Source organism: Myxocyprinus asiaticus, chromosome 9 (genome assembly GCF_019703515.2).
Source record: "Myxocyprinus asiaticus isolate MX2 ecotype Aquarium Trade chromosome 9, UBuf_Myxa_2, whole genome shotgun sequence".
Lineage (NCBI taxonomy): Eukaryota > Metazoa > Chordata > Actinopteri > Cypriniformes > Catostomidae > Myxocyprinus > Myxocyprinus asiaticus.
The window spans coordinates 4608018-4630374 of record NC_059352.1 but is presented as its reverse complement, the minus strand read 5'-3'; the positions used below and the strand labels follow the sequence as shown (position 1 = coordinate 4630374).

General features: G+C 36.9%; 2 protein-coding genes across 3 annotated transcripts in view; one reads left to right on the top strand and one right to left on the bottom strand.

The window, feature by feature from the left end:
• Window positions 1–1283: 1283 nt before the first annotated feature.
• Window positions 1284–6559, bottom strand: rps10 (ribosomal protein S10). Its single transcript, XM_051707116.1, has 6 exons — window positions 6478–6559; window positions 5535–5684; window positions 2451–2625; window positions 2175–2252; window positions 1505–1560; window positions 1284–1362 (listed from the first exon to the last, which is right to left on the bottom strand). The coding sequence occupies exons 2-6, from the start codon at window positions 5682–5684 to the stop codon at window positions 1321–1323; spliced, it is 501 nt and encodes a 166-aa protein (XP_051563076.1). The 5' UTR covers window positions 6478–6559; the 3' UTR covers window positions 1284–1320.
• Window positions 6560–11052: 4493 nt separating this feature from the next.
• The window catches only part of pacsin1b (protein kinase C and casein kinase substrate in neurons 1b), a 36990-nt gene continuing 25685 nt past the window's right edge, over window positions 11053–22357 (top strand). Inside the window, exon 1 of one of the 2 annotated variants that reach the window (XM_051707100.1) lies at window positions 11053–11116. The gene's annotated coding sequence lies outside the window, so the exon portion shown is untranslated. Of the gene's footprint in view, window positions 11117–18328; window positions 18480–22357 lie in introns of those variants that run through there. The other variant, XM_051707099.1, reaches the window with a different exon arrangement.

Here is a 22357-nt window from a genome sequence, read left to right as displayed (position 1 = left end):
GGTCATGTGGTCTGACAAGTCCAGATTTACCCTATTCCAAAGCGATGGGCGTGTCAGGAAGCGCATGAAGCGATGCACCCGTCATGCATAGTGCTCACTGTACAAGCCTCTGGAGGCAGTGTTATGATCTGAGGTTGCTTTAATTGGTCAGGTCTAGGCTCAGCAATGTTATACGGCAATAAAATGAAGTCAGCAGACTACCTGAATGACCAGGTTATCCCATCAATGGATTTTGTTTTACATGACAACACAGGCATAGTCCAGTGCAACAATGCCAAGATTCATCGGGCTCAAATTGTGAAAGAGTGGTTCAGGGAGCATGAGGAATCATTTTCACACATGAATTGGCCACCACAGAGTCCTATCTTAACTCCGTTGAAAGCCTTTGGCATGTGCTGGAGAAGACTTTACGCTGCGGTTCGGCTCTCCCATCATCAATACAAGATCTCGGCCAAAAATTAATGCAACTCTGGATGGAAATAAACGTGACGTTGCATAAGGTTGTCGAAACAATGCCATGACCAATGCGCGCCGTAATCAAAGCTAAAGGCAGTCCAACGAAATATTAGAGTATGCATATTGTTTTGGCCAGGCAGTGTATATCATATACTGCATCTAAATGTAACTAGATAAATGGCATGTACAGCCAAAATGCAGCAACTACCCCAACACTGAGCTTGTTTACATGCACACCAATACACTGATAACTACCAACAATGAGCTTACCATGAAAACATATATAAAAAATCTGACAAAGTAAACTGAGTTTTTCTCTGCTTTTGACGTCAAACCGTGAAGAGGCATGCGCACAACACTTGCTTTCATTGGATAAGCTGGCAAGGATGCTGGTTAAGGTGTTTACATGCAAAAAGCGGGGTAGTGGGCGAAAAACAACCTGCGCCTATCGGTTTATTTTTAAACCGTTTATGACCTTACACTGATAATGGAATGCCATTTAATGCCACACACATTGTCAGCTTATTAAGCATAAACTTGCATATAAACGCGCTCACTGAAACTAAGAAAAATGGCTTCAAAGTTTTTCCATTATCTAGTCCAATGTGGATTACACAATAGTCTCGCTCCATTTGATCTGAATCTGATCATAGTTGAGCCGAACCCATCTGTCACAGGATTGACCAGTCAAAAGAGACCTGATTTCAGTGATAACTCAATTGACAGTGTAGTTACTGCACTTTACCTTTGCATGGCAGTATACTATATAACATTAGTATATAAAACTGAAACTAGTATATAATTAAGTCGTCTGATGCAAGAGAAAGTACTTTTGAAACTTTATTGTACAGATAATGTGGAAAATCACTGTGGCTGCTGTCCTCGGCCACGGCCAAAACCACCTCTCTGAAAAATAAAACAGAAGAGAGTGTATTCAAATGGTGAGCCTCAATTTACTCTTTTCCAGCTGAACTGTTTAAGCTTGAATTCTTTCGGTAATCATTCATTTAAATGGCAGCCTAATAAGTGATTTAACAGCAGCACTTACAAACTGGAATTCTGTGGCTGCACCTGCACCAGCTTCAGCCTTTTTGTCTGCGCCAGCTGTATGTACAAAAACCTTGTTAGTTTAATGAAAACAAATTTCATAAAACACCAAAAAAGTCTCCAACAAAACAGCATATCTACAGCTTTGTTCAGAAAGGCAGAAACAATTAGATTCTGTAGCAAATATGATTCAATCGATTCAGTTGTAGGTTGTAATCTGAACAGGGAAAAAAAAAAAAAAAAAGCATTTTACAAACCCAATCAATATTGGTTTTTCCCAAACTTTTAGAGTCAACTCATGTAAATTCATTCACTGTATGCAGTAGTGTAAATTCAGAACCATAAAGAGAGACCATGATGGCCATGAACATTGGTAAAATGTCCAGTTTTCAGTCTCTCCTTTCACACTGACAGCTACTCTCAATCGTTAAAGAAAGTCTCTTGGCATCGAACTGACACGTGTTGCTACAGCAGATATTGACTACACCGTCTGAACAAATAGATCTGGTTTAAATCACTTGCAAACTGACAGTGCAGTCATTTTGGAAAACAAACTGATTTGGGTGCAGTGTGAACAAGGCCTCAAAGTTTCTACATAGTAGCACCAGTATTTGCTGCATATCTAAAGAATGTGCTAACGTCAGCGGTCACAGTATGCATTGTGTACTTACGCGGAGCTGCAGACCGTCTGTATGCATCTCTGTCTCCCTCGCCACGGGCCAGACGAGCCGGTCTCTCTCCCTCAAGACCTGCAAAACACACCATGTTTGACTACAAAGTTTCACTCAAGGCATTGTGGCATTTTGACATCGGCTCTTCCTTCTATAATCTCCAAATTATACTGTCATGCTAAATCATACAAACAGAAATGTTAGAACTTCAATATGTGACCACTGAAGTAATTTACGGCGAGACCTTTAACCTTTAAGATGAGAAAGAAACGTTACCCTTGGGGCGTGGTCTAGCGGTCTCTGGGCGAGTCTGGCGGCGGAGGGTGGCGGGTACGATCTCAGGGGGCAGGTGCAGGAAATCCCTCAGGTACTGGATCCCCTCATTGGTCAGGTACCAGTAGAAATGGCGCCAAGCAAACTGCTCTTTGACGTAGCCGCATGATTTCAGAGACTGTGAAGGAAAAATTGTGATGTACAATAATAGCTTTGTAAAACATCAATTACACCTAATAAGCCGACAATATCTGTGGTCATGTAAACGCAATAAATGGCTTTCATTTACTGGTGTAAGGTCATAAATGGATTAATAAAAGATCGACACAGGTAGATTTTTTTCCATTACCCCAATTTCACATTGCATGTAAACACCTTAACTGGCATTTTTTTACCGGCTTATCCAATGAAAGCAAGTGTTGTGTGCATGCCTCTTCATGGTTTGATGTCAAAAACAATGAATAATGTGATTATTTCAAATGTCATGTAAAAGCGGATTTCTCGCTTTGTCTGATTTTTGGAAGCAATCAGCATATTGGTGTGCATGTAAACAGTCCCACTGTTTGTTATATAAAGCTACACAGTCAGTTCTGCCTGAACTATGCATTTCATAACACCCAAAGTATACTTCGGTCAGATGCGAACGCTAAGCATCTGCATACAGGACGTGTTACACAAATTTAATCATTAAAGTGCTCGAGCACTAAACGCGTACGGCCCCATAATTCTAACTGCGAGTACTCTGAACACGCAGTATGCACCTGGAATTATTTGCAACACTCGGTGGGTCCACATGGTGCCAACACTCACATTTGACTGGTTGCGGTCACGAAGCAGCGCTAAGATATAATCGCCGCTAAACAACAGTTGCCTGTTGCACGAAGCCAGTTTCAGTGGCTACCCAGGTAAGTTCGAGTTTTTGAGCAAACTCTGGTTTTTCGGTCTCAAGGTGGCGGGTCGGTTTTTATTGGAGCTCATCACCATAGCAACTTAGGCTAAATGGCTAACCTGCTCTGTAGCAGGTTTTATTCTGGGTTACAGATCACAAATCAGCTGCGAGTAAAGTGACATCTCTGACGCAATAAAGCCACTCCACCTGCATCTCTTGCTCCAAATTAAAGCGCGCTTCACAGGGAAATTGAAATATTTAATACATTTAGATTTAAATATGATTTTACATTAGACATATTAAGATATTATAAAATGGTTTATTTAGCGATCTGGGAACCTTGTATCTTTTGAGGAGCACATTCAAAATGCATTGAGTTTCTTTGCATTTCTTTACATACAGTACCTGTATGCAGTGAGCAATGCTGAAAACCCCGTAAGGTGACTCTCACATTTTAAATACGCATTTATTGTATGATGAATCTTTCCACCTGAACAAATATACCGATAAACTTATATTGTAGACCATCACAAAAAGTGGCATGGCTTGCACTTCATTAAAATATAAGCTTTTACATTTTAGATAAATATATAGATTTTTATGCTTTTAAAAAGCCTGTATGTTCTTATTGTGAACCTACATAAATTAAATTACACATTGTATTCAGTTATTCTTTCCATCAGTTGCCTCAAACTTCGGCGGCAGCAGCGTTTCTTCATGCTGTGTAAATGTTCAAATGCTTCGTATTTCCATAATGATCTTCAGCGATAGACGTAAATCACACTGTATTTCTCATGAGAAGTGAACCGTGCCGACTCTCCAAGATTCACGCATTGGCTGTTTGTGGCAAATGTCACTCCTTCGTGTGCACGTGCTTCAGGATTAATCATGAACTCCGGATCAAACTCAGAGTAGACAAATCGTCTGTAGCAAGTTTCTTGAGATCGCCAAACCCAATCTGGCTCTCTGGTTTTGTCAACCTGAAACTTACTCTGAAACGGAGTTTATTAAACTAGCTTCGTGCAACAGGTCTCCAGAGATGAATGTGAAAAACAACAATAGATGTCAGGAGATACCCGGATTTGTATAATTAGAGTCTGAAGGATTATAAAGACATTTTTATGAGTCTAAACTCTTGAACATAGTCTAGTCTCTCATAGTCGTACAGCGCATGCGACAACCGCCTGTGTATGCGTGCACAGTCAAATTAAGTATACTTTAAAATGGCTAGCGTTTGACTGTAAGCAGACGCTAAAGGCCAAAGTATACTTTGCTCTGCGCACAGTCTGTGTGACGTAAATTTCGTCATCAGCACAGCCGCGTGGCTTGACCGCGCGCTGCCTAGATTTTCTTGACTTGTGCACACGGTCCTAGTCTGTGTGCGTCGTCTGCGCATGCACTGGCCATTGACTGTACTAAAAGAGTGTCACAAAGCAGCTGTAGTGCACATGCGTGGAATGCGTTCTTGTACGTTCGCAGTATGAAAAGTATACTCGAAAAGGCTACCCGGTCGGCTGTGGCACGATCCAAAACGCAGAAAAACAAGGTATACCCGAGCCTTAAGCATACACGTCAAAATCAAAGTATACTTTGGGCTTAAAGGTGCTGCAAGTGATTTTTTTTCATGGAAAGGTATCCAAAACTTTTCCTACTCCATGAAAGATATTAATGAAATAAGTGTCATGAGATCTCACTGGTCACTGTGACAGCTCTAGACTCTGTAAACAGCAAACAAAAATGTGCCCGCGGTCTCTGGGGCTTTCTGTCTGTCAATCATTTTGCGCGTTTTGAGGCGTAATGTCATTTTTATGCCATTATTTTCACAAGTTGTCACTTGAGGGCGCTGTTTTGCTGCTGTTGTTTTAGACAACCACATATGCTCAGTATTGGTCTCAAAGCTCATTTTGGTATCTTTGGAGTGCTGGGTTAATCCAACGGTTCAGCACCTTTAAGTAGAGCCTCTAAACCTTGCATACATGTTTTAACCATACATAACTCCCACCTACCATTAAACTGAGAAATTAAAGGTCATAATTTGTTCAACTGTACAATTACATAATACATTAACGTACTCTATGGCAAAATATTTAACTTTACAATAAATGTATCCACTGCAATGCAGAAAAACATACAATTCAATGCAACTCATTAGAAGACACCCAAACAGAGTTAATACCAATTCAGTCAGGTGGCCTCACCTGCATGGCCTTCATGACGTGAAGGTTGGGTACATTCTTGTCCGCGAGTTCTGGATGTTTGGCGAGATGCACATCTTTCTTGGCCACCATGACGCCCTCTTTAAATAGGAGCTCATAGATAGCTATGCGGTTCTTCTTGGGCATCAACATCTACACAATGAAAACAGATAAAATCATGTGTATGCTTGCACCAACAACAGAAAATCAACATTACATAAAAGCTATGGAAATCTGAAGACAACAATTTTAAACGCATAGAAATCAATTTTGTAGAGCAGCTGATTAAGCCAACTTCCTTGTAGCATCCAAACAGCACTCTGATATTATACATACACAAATGTGTTACCATGTTATTGGTAATAATATGGTATCCTCAGCAACACCTTGCAGTAACGTGGTGTCACTACAATCTTAAATATTTACTTGCAATGAACATATGAACAACAAGAGCCAATATGTCTGTTTAACATCCATTGCCAACAAACTTTAACATTGTACCATGGTAAAAACGCTACAGTACGACTGAATATGCCCAAAACAGTACCATAATATACGTGCACAAAAACACTGGAGTACTTGAAGTTAGTGGCGTACTGTGTGACAAACATATACAATAATACCAAGCTATGCGGCTAGAATTCACGTTAACAAGTGTTTACAATATTCTAATATTGCCTTGTAAAAACGACAGTAATACTGACTTTATTTCGCGCCGTTTTCTCGTTTTTAGTGACTTTAATATGGGTCGGGAAACACTCTCGCGCCAAGCATACATTAGACACACATCCTGCCTTAAATATCGTATTACACTTGTGTAATTTCAAACAAGACTGAGGCATGCACATTGTAAGGGATGTCTTTAAGCAAATACATTCTAAAATACGCCTTTAACAATAAGATGATGAAGATGTTAAACGGATTTTCAGCTCTTGTTTCGGCCTACCTTTACTCTTGCTGAGAGACCGGAACCGGAAAGAACGTCATTCGCTGTTCTTCGCTGTTAAAAGCCACGTGTGAAGTGCGTAGCGCCATCTACTAAACGGGACGTTGTGTCAGTTTGTCAGTTTAGCAAAATACATTTTAAAGATCTAAAAGGAATATTCCGGGTTCAATGCAAGTTATGCTCAATCAGCAGCATTTGTGGCATAATGTTGATTACCACAAAAATTTATTTAGACTTGCCCCTCCTTTTCTTTAAAGAAAGCAAAAATCTGTGATACAGTGAGGCATCGACAATAGAAGTGAATGGGGCCAATCCATAAACATTACTCACGTGTTTCGAAAGTATATCCACAAGACGTAAACAATATGCGTGTTAAGATGATTTTAGAGTGATATTTAGCTTACTAGCCTTTTCTGTGTAAAGTTATAGCCAATTTTACAACTTCATTGCCATGACGATGTAATGTCAACAAACGACTGTAAAAATGACAATTCAAACAATGTTACAGCTCAAATACTACATGAGTTTTAACAGAAAAATTAATGTTAGTGCTTTTATAAAATTATAAGCTTCACATTTCTGTGTTTAAACCCTCCAAACATTGGTCCCATTGTAAGTGTCTCACTGTAATATCGATTTTTGCAATATATATATATATATATATATATATATATATATATATATATATATATATATATATATATAGTAGAGGAACGAGAAAATTATTTATTTTGTGGCAATCAACAATATGCCACAAATGATGTCGCTTGAGCTTAACTTGTATTGAACCCGGAATATTCCTGTAACTGTCGTGATTGTTTTACTCACACACTCCAAAAAAATTTAATGTAAAAATAAAATAAAATTTACGATTTAAGCATTTCAATTTCATAACTCATTTTCAACTAATTTAATTGAATGATCTATAACAGAGTAAAGCAATAATAATAATAATAATAAACCTAAATATTTTAAGTTTTATTAATTATATTTTTGTTATAAATTACACCATTTAATTGGATGGAAATTTGTTGTAAAATTTAAATGTGTACATTTTAAAAGTAGGCTAAAAATATTTTTGAGTGCAATATTGTCAACACATCAAAAGAAAAGGAACAAAAAACAGTGATAGAAAAAATAATAATAAAATAAAATAAATTAAACTAATAATAATAATAATAATAATAATAAAAAGAAGAAAAAGAGAGAGAACCAGTATTTTTCTGGAACAGATATGCATCCCGTATTACTGCAATAATAGGTTGATTTTTACCAAAGCCAAGATGCAAACTAAATTCCCTCTCCCAGACACCTAAAACTATGTTCCAAATTCTGGTCACCAGTGTTTGCTTCACTTTTAAATTTGAAGGTTATGAAATAATAGAGTAATAAACAACAAAGCAAGACAAACATCAACTGCTTTGACAACAAATACTATCATTTTTGTCAGCAAATACTGTCCGTAAGAAAAGTCACAGCCACTAAGAGACAGTTGTGAGGTCTCAGCGCTACCAAAGTGTCTATAGGCAAGTCAGTCCACTCTGCAGCATTCTTTGGAACACTGCCGGGCAGCTACAATCTCCAAAATGGTTGGTCCAGACTGCGATTTAAAAAACATATTTCTAATCAGAGGTTAAATCGGACAACAATGGTTTCATAAACTGTGCTTCTTTAGCTCAGATCACGCTAAAAAAAATTTTTAAAAATGATTTTTTTTTTTTTTGCACACACATTCTTGAGTTGACTGACATGCGATGTCTGTAAAAGGTGATTGGCTCTTTTACCAGTAAGGCGGGACTTTCTTTTCTTCATCCGCCATATTGGGCGTTCCAATTTCTCCCATTCATTTTAATACAAGTGCTCCATCTTGGGCTAAACAGTCTTTAGCCCTACTTTCACCTTGTTCAATGGTTGGATAAATTTGAATGCTAAAGGAAATGACCTTTTCTTTGCAAGGATGCTCTGAGAACCCAATGAAGGTGTGAGGAAAAATTTTATATCTCAATTTCCCTGTCTAGTGACAGAAAATGCATCCATATTACCAAAGACACAATTCCACACAAAATACACTTCATTTGGTACTTCAGGCTAATTGCCATCTGATTGTGCTTGAACATTAGGAGTTGGTGCTTGGGCATTCTTGCTGAATATAAAGAAGAATCCCAAAGCACGCTGCACATGCACACAGGTTTTGTTCGTCTTTGAATGTATAATGTGATTCAGAGCAGGATTATATTCCTCTTTTTGTGTTGAATTGGATCTGGGTACAATTTAATTTGCAAACTCGACTTCACTGGTTTCATCTTCAGCAAGTGTTTTTCCAAGAAATGTGTTGGTTAATATTTCAGCTCTCAGTGCATTTAGCATTTTGCTTTTGGCAGTAAGCAGTGTTTTGCTGTTTTCCCATCTGTGTTGGGAGGCAGTGATGTGTTTAGTGCCTGAGGTTTGTTGACTGATGGGGAATTAACCTGACACGAGCTATGATTGTTGTTCTACCTGCGCTAACACATTGAGAAGTTAACATTGCTACATCCCCATCTACTTTCATACACACACTTGAGCTGTATTGACTTTGTTGTCAAATTCTATAATTGTAATATTACATTAGGAGCCACAGTCTTAATAATAAAAGTTCTTTAATGGTTCTTTTTAAGTGCATGCAAATAATGCAAAGTAGCAATAAACACATAGTGACGACTAATAAAGTAAACAAATGCAATAATGTTTTACTGATAGGGGTAAATCATAACCAGTATAACCACAAATTTATCTTTATGCCCAAATGCTTCTAAATGGTTTGCTTTCATGGTCTTAGTTAATATTTTTGAGAAACTCATCTGGTTTACAGTGAATGGTAACACCATGGTACTCCAGGTACCTCAAAATAGCCTACTACCATTGTACGTATGTATAAAAATAACTTTTCATACTTTTCAGTGGAATGTAAATTTTTTCTTTCTCTGTCAGATGTAATAGGATTTTTAAAAATCTGAATAGCCAGTATATGGTTAACGGTAGTCAATTGCACATCTTGCATGAGAATATTAATATGAAATGTACATTATTCAAGTACTTAAATAAAAAAACATACACTTACAATTGCACTGGTCACCTATTCCTTCACTAATATGAAGGGCCAAATTATTCAAAATTAAGTTAGTCAATAATTATTGAAGTATTTAAAACCTTGTGCAACATTTTTGTCTTTTTAATTTTAGTTTTTTCGATCATTTTGTCTGTGTTAATGCCAACGACATAAATTTTGCCAAAGGTGTGTATTTTTGGGGGAATTTTGATATTTCAACCTCAGTTCCTATAATACATCTATAATACACTGTGTACACAAAATAGTTACACTCAGGACCTTCAGGACAAAAATGTCCCCATTGAAACCCATTAAACCTGCAATATTTGATCCCAGTACCATTAAAGCATAAAATCATAAATTCTACGATATTGTGCTTTCATTCCGGAGCCCTGGCTTCAAAATGTAAAATTGTTATATTTTCCACCAGATGGCGCCATTTTCTCATGTTTAGCCTATGGAGCAAATACATGCTTTTTTCCTATTTTCTGTTTGCTGTATTATAGAGCACTGCAGGCCAATTGAATAAATGATGCCTGCTACAATTGTGTGGGTGTGTTGGTATGGATTTCAGAGTGTGTTTTGTATGTGTGTGTTGAGAAATGTGTGTGTGTGTGTAAAAAACAACTGTGGCATTATGTAAACAAACTGGCATTTAAAGGGTTAAAATCCTGAAAATGACTGAATATTTGGTAGTTATGATCAGGACTGATGGTCAGTGAAAGTGGAAAATAATATTAATATATAATATTTTTATGGCAGGTTTTGACACAGACATTTTTGTCCTCTAAGGTCCTGAGTGTTTATTTTGTTTTTTAAATCTGACACTGCACAAAAAATAATAATGCATCAAAATCAATGTTGTTGCTAATCACTGACATATCCCTGACTGTGATAATCCCCCCAATTTTTTTTATTTATTTATTTTTATTTTATTTTTTTTAGCAATTTCAATATGCATTGAATTATTTATTTAAATATTTATTTAATTTTGAGTAATTAAGTACTCCATACACAAATGCTTCAGTAACGGTCATTAATATGTAACACTGGTCTCCTGAACTGAACATCCCCCATCTCATACACCCACAACACAAACCCTGACTGTGTTCATCCGATACCTTTGTGTTTACTGATGTCCGATTCGCGAACGAGTCGTTCTTTTGAAACGGTTCTTTGTAATGATTCAGACGAACCGATTCACAAAGCGTTTGTAGATCACTCGACTATAGAACATTTGACACAGCGTAGACAGCGCATTCGAATACATATCGATAAACTAAATAGTTAGCAATGAAATAACACATAGCGAATAGCGATTCAACCCTATATTTGTTTTATTACATTAAAAACAATGCGTAAATTGCTGCGCGGGACCTCTGTGAAGAGACTCAAATGAACTGGCGAATCGAGCCTTTCGAACCTGCTCGTTGAAATGAACTAGTTCAAAAGAACCGATTCGCCACATCAAACCGGACTTCTCATTGCGCTTTACAGGAGTGGAGGAAACGTGTAGATCATAGAGGAGCTTGGATTCTCATTCATCTCTCTTTGGTATGTCTTAATGTTTGCTTTGGTTTTTCATAACGCAACCTTAATGTGGATAGACATATTGTGTCTGGTTATGCCATTTATTGCCATGCGCGAAGAATATGAACGCTTGCGCAGTAATTTAAGAACGCTGCGGTTCTTATCACAGTGAACGCTATGTGCGCTGGAAGTAATATGCATGGGGGTCGAACGAAATTGAATGGAATGAATAAATGAGCAGGCTTTTATGCATTGTTTAAAATACGCATCTGTTGCGTTATATGTTTTTGCATATGGAAAATATGATGCAATTGAAATATTAACTTATTAAAAAGGTTAATTCGTTTACTATTAACATTGGGATTAATATTACAGTGACTAGACTAGAAGTGCTTTAGTGTTAGGCTAATAGATTGTGTATATAATCTATATAAAAATAGTTTTTTGTTTTTTTTTTGGTGTGTGTTTTTAGGTTTGTTTATGCAGGTTTGTTTACACTAACTTAAGTACAAAAAAGTATGCTACTTTTGAACATGGTACCATTTTATACCACAGTAATACCATCAAATTCTTAATATAAATGCACTATGACCATATATAAGTACATGAATAATGTAATAATTGAGTACTAAATGTAATTGTTAAACAATGTAAAGCCTTATGACAATGGTTTCAGGAGAATAGTTTAAATAATATGTACGTACCAGTAACAGAAACTACTTAAAAGTACCACGGTAGTATCACGGTATTCTATAAAGTACCTTGGAGCACCATTTCATTCAAAATGGTATTATCGGATACCATAATTGTACCACCACAGTACCTTTTCTAACAAAAAAGTGCTAAAAAGTACCATATACTACCGTGTTTTTCTGAACATGTACCGTGGTATTACCATTGTTTTCTTTTACTTACCTTTGAGGACCATGTAAATATTATGGTGAATCGGTACCGAATGATTACTATATCATTTGATACCATGGCGTACATCAGAGCGCCATGGTATTCCATCTGATGCTTCATCATTGTAGCTTGGTACCACCAATTTTTTGTAAAGTTAGTGTACGTTACGTTGCTTTAATAAAAAATAAAAAATGCACTGGATGAGTGTTAACCGTGCCTACAACCAGCAGAATTTCAGTGAGAGTGTAAATTATGAGAAAGCCCATTTAGGACACGTGGCTGTTACTGCAGACCTCACAATAGACCATGTTCCTAGTAAAAGCAATCACGGTTGCTCCCCAGGGAGATCTTGTTGACTTCACAATGTCCTTGAATGATAAACTTAAAAGGTTTGTTTTAATAACCCAGTAGCAGTTAATAAGATTATTCATTACAACTAGTGTGTTATTTGATTAGAACATGTCTAGTGGTTGTATCGTTTAGTTTGATTGTGCATTGGTGTGCCAGCTGGCTCCACCAACAGCAAATATGCACGTAAGTGTTTTTAAGTCTTAAGCCTAACTACACCGTTAAACTAACTGTTCATTCACAGATACCATATGTCCTTTAGACTTCTGTTGCTGATGTCAAAGGTGAAAACTGTCCAAGGTCCTGAAAACATCTCCCATCATGTCCTCTATAGTGCTGGGTCATCTATTATTTTAATTTGTCATGCACAGGGACAACGTTTTGATTTCTGTGTTTAGTTATAATGGAGAATACAAGCATTCCTTGTGCTATATAGATATTTATTCTTTTTTGTTATATTTGACTTGCACACTTTAACTTACAGTATATCTATATGTAGAGTACATACTCTATGCAGTATAGCATGCAGCATGCTAGTATTCCATTCCAAACAACTGTGTTGGTTTGATTGGATATCCATTTGTGTTTTATGAATCTAGGCAAGTTCATGGTCAACAATCTGTCATTGTGAAGGATGAACTGGGGTTGGAAAGGGTCATTGTTGCATGTCATTGCTCACTTTAAACTAAGTGGGGTCAAGAGTCATGCTTAAGGATGCAAATTTTATCACCCGAATTTCTCATTCTTTTCACCCCTTTACTGCCCTCATGGGATTCCAACCAGTAACCTTGTTATAGTACAAATCCATGTTTTTTAATTTATCAGTAGCTTCTGTTGTTAGGTTTGGAAACCTGTCAGATGGAGATAAGCATTAGTTGTAAGTTCCAGAAGTGTTTGCGTTCACGTACTTGCGTAGAGTTTGATTCATGCCTTAAAGATCCCATGAAATCAGAATATGAGTTTTGTGGCTTTTAGTCAATATCTGTTAGCTTTGAGGCCATCAATATGCTAGCATACTCCTAAAAGATGACAAAATGTACTTTTAGCAGATAAACATGATTAATTTACAGTCTTTCACTTCCAGGAAAACAGACCATAAAAACTGATGACTCATCTTGCACTAGGGCTGCACGATTTGGACAAAAAGTCATATTGCGATTATTTTGAGAGATATTGTGATTGCGATTTGATGATGAAAAAAAAAAGCCTATTTTTAAGATTTACACATTTCGATTTCATAAAAAATTCCATCAAATAAAATGGTGCCATTTTAACAAAGTGTAATTAATAAAATTTTAAATACTGTATTTAAGTTTTTTTTTACATTTTGTTAAAGGTTATGCAATTCAAATTTAAATAATTTTATTATGACATTAAATGCAAAAATCCTAAAATTATACTTTGAGTGTAGTAATTAAATAAAATGAGATAATGTTTTGACCATTCTCTGCTGCCAATAAAAAGAGGTTAAAGTCCCTTAAAATGAACCAAACTCAGACCTTTTTTAATACATCCAAAAATAAAAAAATAAATAAGTAAACATAGTGAAATAACTTCATATTCATATCCATATGTTTTTATCCACTCTGTGATAGGGTCTCAGACTACTATTAATCATCATTATATTTTGGAACCCAGTCAACTTGAATATTGTATTATTGTAATATAATATTTATAATAATAATTATTATTATTATACAATAGTAATACATCAAGCTTTTATTTTATAATATAATCAAGCTTTTATTTTGCAGAGAAATGCAGGAACACCTTAAAAGTTTCTGGTTGTAGCCGAGTTCACAATAGCTGTATAATGCTCCTCAATTGAACATCTTCTCCAACATGTTTTGAATAAAAGTGAATCTGAAGTGCTTTAAATATAATGCCGTCAGCGTGTGTAAGCAAATGGAAACAAACTCGGAGCATATCTGTCACTTTGAGCACGAGATGGAGTTGGGGAGTACAGCACCACTCTGAAAACACAGTACAAATGCACAACACAATACAGACCGGACAGAGCAGCACAAATAAAATTTTAAGTGAGCAGCGCATGCAGACTATTTATTTAATTATATTGCAGCGTTTTGCAGTTTAAAAATCGCACAAGGTCATATCGTGATTTCAATTTATTTCGATTAATTTTGCAGCCCTACCTTGCACTCAGGGGCTTTTGCATATTTTTGTATAAAGAAATGTTCTCTAGAATGAGAATGACCCTCTCCTTAATAGAGTGCAACAGTCTGGTTCCTCGATTTCAACTTAATAAAAAAAAAAGACAAAAGAAAACTTTTAATGGCAGAATTTATGGTGAAGAACTACACTACTCATGATGAGTAGGTTTATTTCTGAGTTCATTCAAGTGCTTACAAGACCCATTGAATAACATTTATTTTTAAGAGTGTATAGGCTGCAAATCCGACAGTATGACGTCTTTTATAGATGGATAGATTGTGCTGTTCTTTGAAGCCTCAGAGAATCCATGCAACAAGATATCATCTGCTGCAGCTCTCCAGTGTTGTATTACCAGAAGGCTGGCTGGCTTTTTTAAAAGATTCTCATGTGTGTCTGAGCCAGTATGGATATCAGCTTCAGTGTGACCTTACCAACCACACACCCATACAAATCCTTATACACACATTTTGGCTGCTGTGAGTCCCTGCGTTGATCATTCATGCAATCATGCAACATGAGAGTGAGTAAATAGTGACATAATATTCATTTTTGGGTGAACTATCCATTCAAGTCAAGAGAGTCAAGAGAGATATAAAGGTCAGAGGGTATTCTGTCAATGAGTTTTTATTTAAACAATAATTTAATTGCACAAACAGATCCTATCATTTTAGAGCTATGGAACTTAAAACTGTGTGTGTGTGTGTGTGTGTGTGTGTGTGTGTTTGAATGCGGTGTTGGAAATGGATGCTTCTTGCTGCCTCAGCCTCTGTATTTCACACTTGGATGCACTGAACTAGAGCGAAGAAATTTGTTGTGGATATCTGTGATGTATAGATGCACAAGCGAGAGATTAAAGATTGTGAGAGAAATATGTGGGTCTATTATACATAAAAGAACCTGACAATAATCTAAAGGCCTTAAAAACTCATTTGTTGGTTGATGCTGACTGCTCGTTTTATGCTGTAAAAGTTCATTTATCATGGTTTTATTAGCGTGTGGTTTGCAGTAAGCTACTCTAAGATTATGTTTTCAGTCTGAAATAGCTCTGAACAATGAGCCTGCTGTGAGATACAGGAAAAGCAATGTGCAGGCCAAAATTTAATATGGTTATACAGGCAAAGAATAGAAGAGGGCCTTTTGAATTTCCCTTCAGGTCATGGGGAAAATTGGACTTCTGAGGGTGAAGAAAAAGGCCACTGTGGGGTTTGAAATCATGTGAAATTGGAAAGACATTAGCAGAGAAAATCGCTGATGCTGATCTTTTGGAAATTAGCCAGTGTAATTAAACTGACTTTGGTGCTGTTGTAAATTCATAGGAAAGAGATCAAACTGCCTGGAAGTTAAAATCAAATGCAAACTATTCTATTCATAGCAAAACGAATAAAATAGAAGATAACAGAATAGAATAGAATAGAACAGAGCAGAGAACATTAAAATAGAATAGAATAACAGAACAGAACAGAATATAACCGAAGGGAATAGAAGAGAAGAGAGCAGAATGAATTAGAATAGAACAGAACAGAATAGAATAGAAAAGAGAAGAATCAAGTAGATAAGATACAATAGAATTGAACAGAGCAGAGAAGAATAGAACAGAACGGAACAGAATAGAATAGAATCAAATAAAAGAGAATAGAATAGAATGGAGTAAAAGAGAACAGATAAGGGCAGGATGGATTAGAATTGAACATAATGGAATAGAACAGAATATAGTAGAATAGAATAAAGTCAGATAGAATGGAATAGAATATAAAACAATAGAATAGTGCAGAACACGACAGAAAAGAATAGAACAGAGAAGAATAAAATAGAATAGAATTACAGAACAGAACAGAATACAACCAAAGAAAATAGAAGAGAACAGAATTGAGCAGAACGGATTAGAATAGAACAGAATAGAGCAGACAGGATATAATTAATAATTAATAATTTTCTTTATTCATCACACATTATACATTTTTGCACATATACAGTGAAATTCTTCTTTTTTTTCACATATCCCAGCTAGGCTGGGGTCAGAGTGCAGGGTCAGCCATGATATGGCGCCCCTGGAGCAGATAGGGTCAAGGGCCTTGCTCAAGGGCCCAACAGTGGCATCTTGGCAGTGCTGGGGCTTGAACCCCTGACCTTCTGATCAGTAACCCAGAGCCTTAACCGCTGAGCTACCACTGCCCCTAAATATGATAGAACTGAACCGAATAGGATAGAATGGAACAGAATAGAACAGTTTAGAATGGAATAAAAGATAACAGAGTAAGGCAGAATGTATTAGAATAGAACAGAATGGAATAGAACAGAATAGTGTAGAACAGAAGAGAATATAATAGAATTGAACAAAATAGAACAGTATAGTAGAACATAATAAACTGGAGAAGAGTCTAATAGAATGGAATAGAATAGAAAACAATAGAATAGTTCAGAACACAACAGAATAATATAGATTAGAATAGAACAGAACAGGATAGAATGGAACAAAATGGAATAAAAATAGAATGGAATGGAATAGAGCAAAGCGGAACAGAATAGAGCAAAATGGAACAAAATACAAAAGAACGGAACAGAACAGGATAGATTGGAACAGAACGGAACTGAATAGAGTCGAATATAACAGAACGGACTAGAACAGAATAGAGCAGAACAGAACAGAATAATATAGATTAGAATAGAACAGAACAGGATAGAATGGAACAAAATGGAATAAAAATAGAATGGAATGGAATAGAGCAAAGCGGAACAGAATAGAGCAAAATGGAACAAAATACAAAAGAACGGAACAGAACAGGATAGATTGGAACAGAACGGAACTGAATAGAGTCGAATATAACAGAACGGACTAGAATAGAATAGAGCAGAACAGAACAGAATAGAACGAAATGGAATAGAACAGAATCATTAACAACATCTCTGCATTGCTGTCACTCTGTGATTTTATTTATTAATAATACTAACAGTAGCCATTCAGCTATATGAGCCTCAGCACTGATCAATTTAGCTCCTGATATCTGCTGGCCTCAGACTGCTTTTATTCACATCAGCCTGATCAATGGTATGGATTCATTGCTGCAGTGGGTGAGAGCCAGGTCACTTTTTGCTAAACAGCAGGCAATTAGCTCTATTTTGCCCCCTTGCCTGACCACAGTATCGAACAACGGCATAGCCATCAGTATAACTAGCAAGAACATATCTTATTAAAAAATTTCTTAAGGACAAATATTAATACCCATGTGTTAATGTCTTTGTGCATGTAAGCATCTAACAAAATTCATTACCGTAAAAGTCTTTATTACTTAAAATTGAAGTGATGTTAAAATACTTTTTCCTATACAATGTAGGCAGAGACAACTATATATATGTAAGCCATTTTATTTCTCTGAAAAGTGTAAAAACTGTGACTCTGTGGCGCTTTCAAAACATTGTTCTGTTTGTCTGAGCATCCTAACCAGCCAATGGCATGAGTTTGGGTGTTGTGCCGTGATATACACAGTAGCTAGGTGAACAATTGTTTCATGTCATAGTTGGCACTATACTCTGTATGGTAGCACAACTGGAATGCTGTATTGTCCAATAAGCATCCAGGACCAGAATTATCTGTTCTCTGAATAGTATCAGTTTTGCTATAGTTGGTGTGTTTTGTTTTAGTGTTTGAGACAGATGTATCTGTCTTTTTAAGATTGCTGGTAATGTCAATGTTCAGGATTGCCTTGTCTGTACTGTGGCTAATCATTAATCATCTGGGACCTTCCTGGGTGGAGTTGCCAAAGTCCAGTTTGATGCATGAGCATGTGTCAGAGCAAACTATTTCACGTCCATATATGCATGTGTGGAGAGTGTGCGTTGGAGAAGTTGGGTTTGAAAGGTTTTGGTACAGACACACCTACTAGACAAATACTCATCTGGTATCAAGCGTGTCCAGTGTCACTCGCAGGTCCTGAAAGATCCTTCTGTTTTGGGCTGGGCCTCCCAGGTGAGATGTTATCTTATACTGAATAAACCTCTAAATCAAATATTGCAGTCTAAATTACCTTGTGTAATGGAAATTATATACTATGTAAGCGTGAATCTCATGAAAGCTGTCAAGAACTTGTCCAAGTCATATTTCACCGCAAACTCAAAGGAAAGAAATACGAAATTATATTTTGCATAAAGGAAATTAAGCCTATTTTTGGATGCTTTAAGATTGTGAAATCAGTTTAATTGCAATTAAAGTGACAGTTCACCTAAAAATGAATACTTTTTCATAATGTACTCATCCTCAGGTTGTTCCAACCTCATATGATTTAATTTCTTCTTTAAAACACAAAAAGAGATTTCAGACAGTATATTAGTCTCAGTCACCATTCACTTTTATTCCATCTTGATGTAAACAAGGCAATGTTTGTGCGATCTCATGTGGTCCAATCTCTATTGCTTTTCGAAACTTCAATGTGAAACTTTTCTGCCATTTTCACAAAACGTGCTTGAGGAACATTTCTCTCACAGCTCAGGAAATTGCATATTCCCTTATTACGCCACCGTCACCTTTCAAGATTGCTTTAATCAACTCGATGTGGATCGGATAAGCAGAAATCGCTTTGACTCAGGGTGCGGGGCGGTTTGTCAATGTTGGGATATCCATCCTGTTGTTGTTCTCGGCTGAGGAGAGAGAGGTTTCGAAGAGAAGGGTTTGGTTTCAGTGCAGTATGACAGAGTATACTTTATTTATAGCTTTAGACAGCAAAGAAAACCTTGTCACTTGCCCAATAAGGAGAATAAGGGGGCGTTCAGACAACGATTTTTCGCATCCGTCTGTGCTGTTTTTTATCGAAAGCCAAAAGGTTCACATTTCATGTTTATTGTATTGGCATACCAAACTTTGTAACAGCATTTTCTAAATGGCATGTGCCATTAAAATAATGGTGCTACTGGGGGCCTGGGTAGCTCCTGTGGTAAAAGACACTGGCTACCACCCCTGGAGTTCGCTAGTTTGCTAGTTCAAATCCCAGGGCATGCTGAGTGACTCCAGCCAGGTCTCCTAAGCAACCAAATTGGCCCGGTTGCTAGGGAGGGTAGAGTCACATGGGGTAACCTCCTCGTGGTCGCTATAATGTGGTTCGTTCTCGATGGGGTGCGTGGTGAGTTGAGCGTGGATGCCGTTGGATGGCGTGAAGCCTCCACACGTGCTATGTCTCTGTGGCAACGCGCTCAACAAGCCACGTGATAAGATGCGCGGGTTGGCGGTCTCAGACGCAGAGGCAGCTGGGATTCGTCCTCCGCCACCCGGATTGAGGCGAATCACTACGCCACCATGAGGACTTAAAAGCGCATTGGGAATTGGGCATTCCAAATTGGGTGGAAAAGGGGAAAAAATCCACAAAAAAAAAACACAAAAAAATTTTTTTTAAAAAAGAAAAGAAAAGAACGGTGCTAGGTGTTCAATAACCAGTTTTTTAATTGTTTTCTATATTTGTAATGTCAAGTATAAAAAAAAAACTACTTTTAAAACCTCGTCTTGATACACCTGCATTCTGTTATATTCATTTCGCTGCGTCTAGCTTTTTCCAGTCGTATCAAAAGAACAAGTTGAACATTATCTAAAGGCCGAAACATACTCTACGCAGTACGTGAACGCAGATGCGAGAACTTAGCCACCGCATTGCCAACGCGCAGTCTGGTTGAACATGCTTAACATGCGTTCTTGCGTTATCATGGCAGGAACAAACCTCAGTACTCAAGGGGCGATAAAACTGAATTCCAATAAACTAAATGTGTTATTATTCTGGTAAGTTGCTATAAATACTATATTGACTTAACCTTACTTGCTCAGCAATATTCTCTTGTTGCTTCGTCATGACAGTAGTTGACTTAAAAAGAAAACATACCGTAGATGCAGACAGTTCACATGAATCTCAGTATAGCACCCCTTGTGGCATCATTAAGAATGCAACGTGGAACGCAACTATGCATAAATTCGAGCTTGCGAGCTTGCGTTTTCGTTCATGTACTTGCGTTGAGTATGTTTCAGCTTTAAGGGGCCATTCAGACCCAACGCGTTTTTCGCGTCCAGGGTCTGCGCTGTTTCTCAATCATTTTTCTATGTAAATGTGCTCACCAAATGTCTCAGACTGCTGTTTTTTCAGCGTCTTGCACAGGAAAGTTTTTTAGATGCTGTGTCAAGTAAATAAAAATACTTTTCAAAGCATGACTCAAGACATCTACTTTCTGTTATATAGCTTTTTTTAAATTGTATCGTAACATGTTCGATCTGAAAGACCCCTAAGAGTTAGCCTTATTTTGGGATAAATAATATGATTTGGATTTTATCTATAATTTAAAAATATGCTAGGGTAAAACTTTTTTAATGAGGAAAAAAATGACTGAATGCACCTTTAACATTGTGTATTTGCCCTAAATAGCTCTAAAGAGATCTGATGGTGAGTTGTATGCTGCCACATCTTCTACAACTCAAAGTTTAAAACCGAATTAGCAGATAAAGTGTATGCAATTGCATATAGCATCTTTGAGAACTTTACAGAGAAACTGGAGCGATTTTGTGCCATTTTAAAGGCATAGTTCAGCTAAAAATTAAAACTCTTTAATTGTTTACTCACCCTCATTTTGTTTCAAACCCATATGACTTTCTTTCCTCTGTGGAGCACAAAAGAAGATTCCAGTCACCATTCACTTTTGCATCTTTTGTCCATACAGTGAAAGTGTATGGTGACTGAAGCTGTCATTCTGCCTAACATTTTCTTTTGTGTTCCACTGAAGAAATAAATACAGGTTTCATACAGGTTTGGAACAACATGAAGGTGAGTAAATAATGAGAGAATTTTCATTTTTGCTTGAACTATCCCTTTTAGTCACATCACAAATGTATAATGCAGCATTTAAGCATGGCTCAAGTTATACGACCTGTAACGTATATTGGTATGCGGGCACTCTAGAATCGTTTGCTACTGTGATCTGTTAACTGAAAGAACTGAATGATTTATCAACCCTGGGCTCAGCTGATCGCAGTCCTGAACTCTTGCATTTTCAGGAGCAGCAAAACCTCTTCAACTTGGGTCAAAATCATAAACTATGTCATTTAGAGGTTTATAAATGGAGAATTAAGTAGAATTAAGTTAAGTAGATTACTCTAAGAATCTCTGGAGGCAGCTTGATCAAGTGAGTTCATAATAGGTCACAAAATCTGCAAACTTTTTTTCATATCAGTTGTGCTGCTGTGGAACAATTTTAAAGGAATAGTTCACACAAAAATGATGGAAGATTTAAATTAAATTGAGGCTTATATTCCGGTCTGTTCCTCAAACAAAGCTATCATATTGCTTGAGAAGAACTGGAATATAGCGCATGAGTCATGTGGACTAATTTTATAGTGCTTTAATGGTGTTTTTCTGTTGAGCGTCTTGTAAGTTTCTCATACAGAAACGTATAGAGTGTTAAGTGTCCTTGGCTGCATTGATCTGCAGGTTTCATGAGTGCTGCAGTAGAAAGGCACTGCAGCCATGCAGCCACTGCAGATTTACTGGAGCAAGGGCTTGCGTTATTTATTTTATGTCATTACAGGTCAGTTTCTAATTAGTTGCTCAGTTAGGATTAAGGTAACAATTCTGTAGGATAAGTTGACCAGATTTCTGAAATGAAAAACGGGGACATTTCTAGTTCATTGGTAAATATGTCATTGAAATGTCACGTTACTTATCTATGATTTAAAAAAGGGGGACAATACAGATGTTATGTATTATGACTAGGGACTAAAAACGGTTTAAGGAACGAAAACCGAAAACCGGAACAAAGTGATTTTCAATTGTTCTGGAATGAAACATTAATTTTAAATGCTGGTAACCAGTTATAACCAGT

Bases quoted from the DNA above. Each gene is read 5' to 3' on its own strand.
- rps10 (XM_051707116.1), bottom strand. From the start codon at position 5,684: ATGTTGATGCCCAAGAAGAACCGCATAGCTATCTATGAGCTCCTATTT. The intron at 2,626-5,534 runs GTGAGGCCACCT...TTTCCTTCACAG, and splicing joins ACGTCATGAAGGCCATGCAG to TCTCTGAAATCATGCGGCTA. The intron at 2,253-2,450 runs GTAACGTTTCTT...TGTGTTTTGCAG, and splicing joins CGCTAGACCACGCCCCAAGG to GTCTTGAGGGAGAGAGACCG.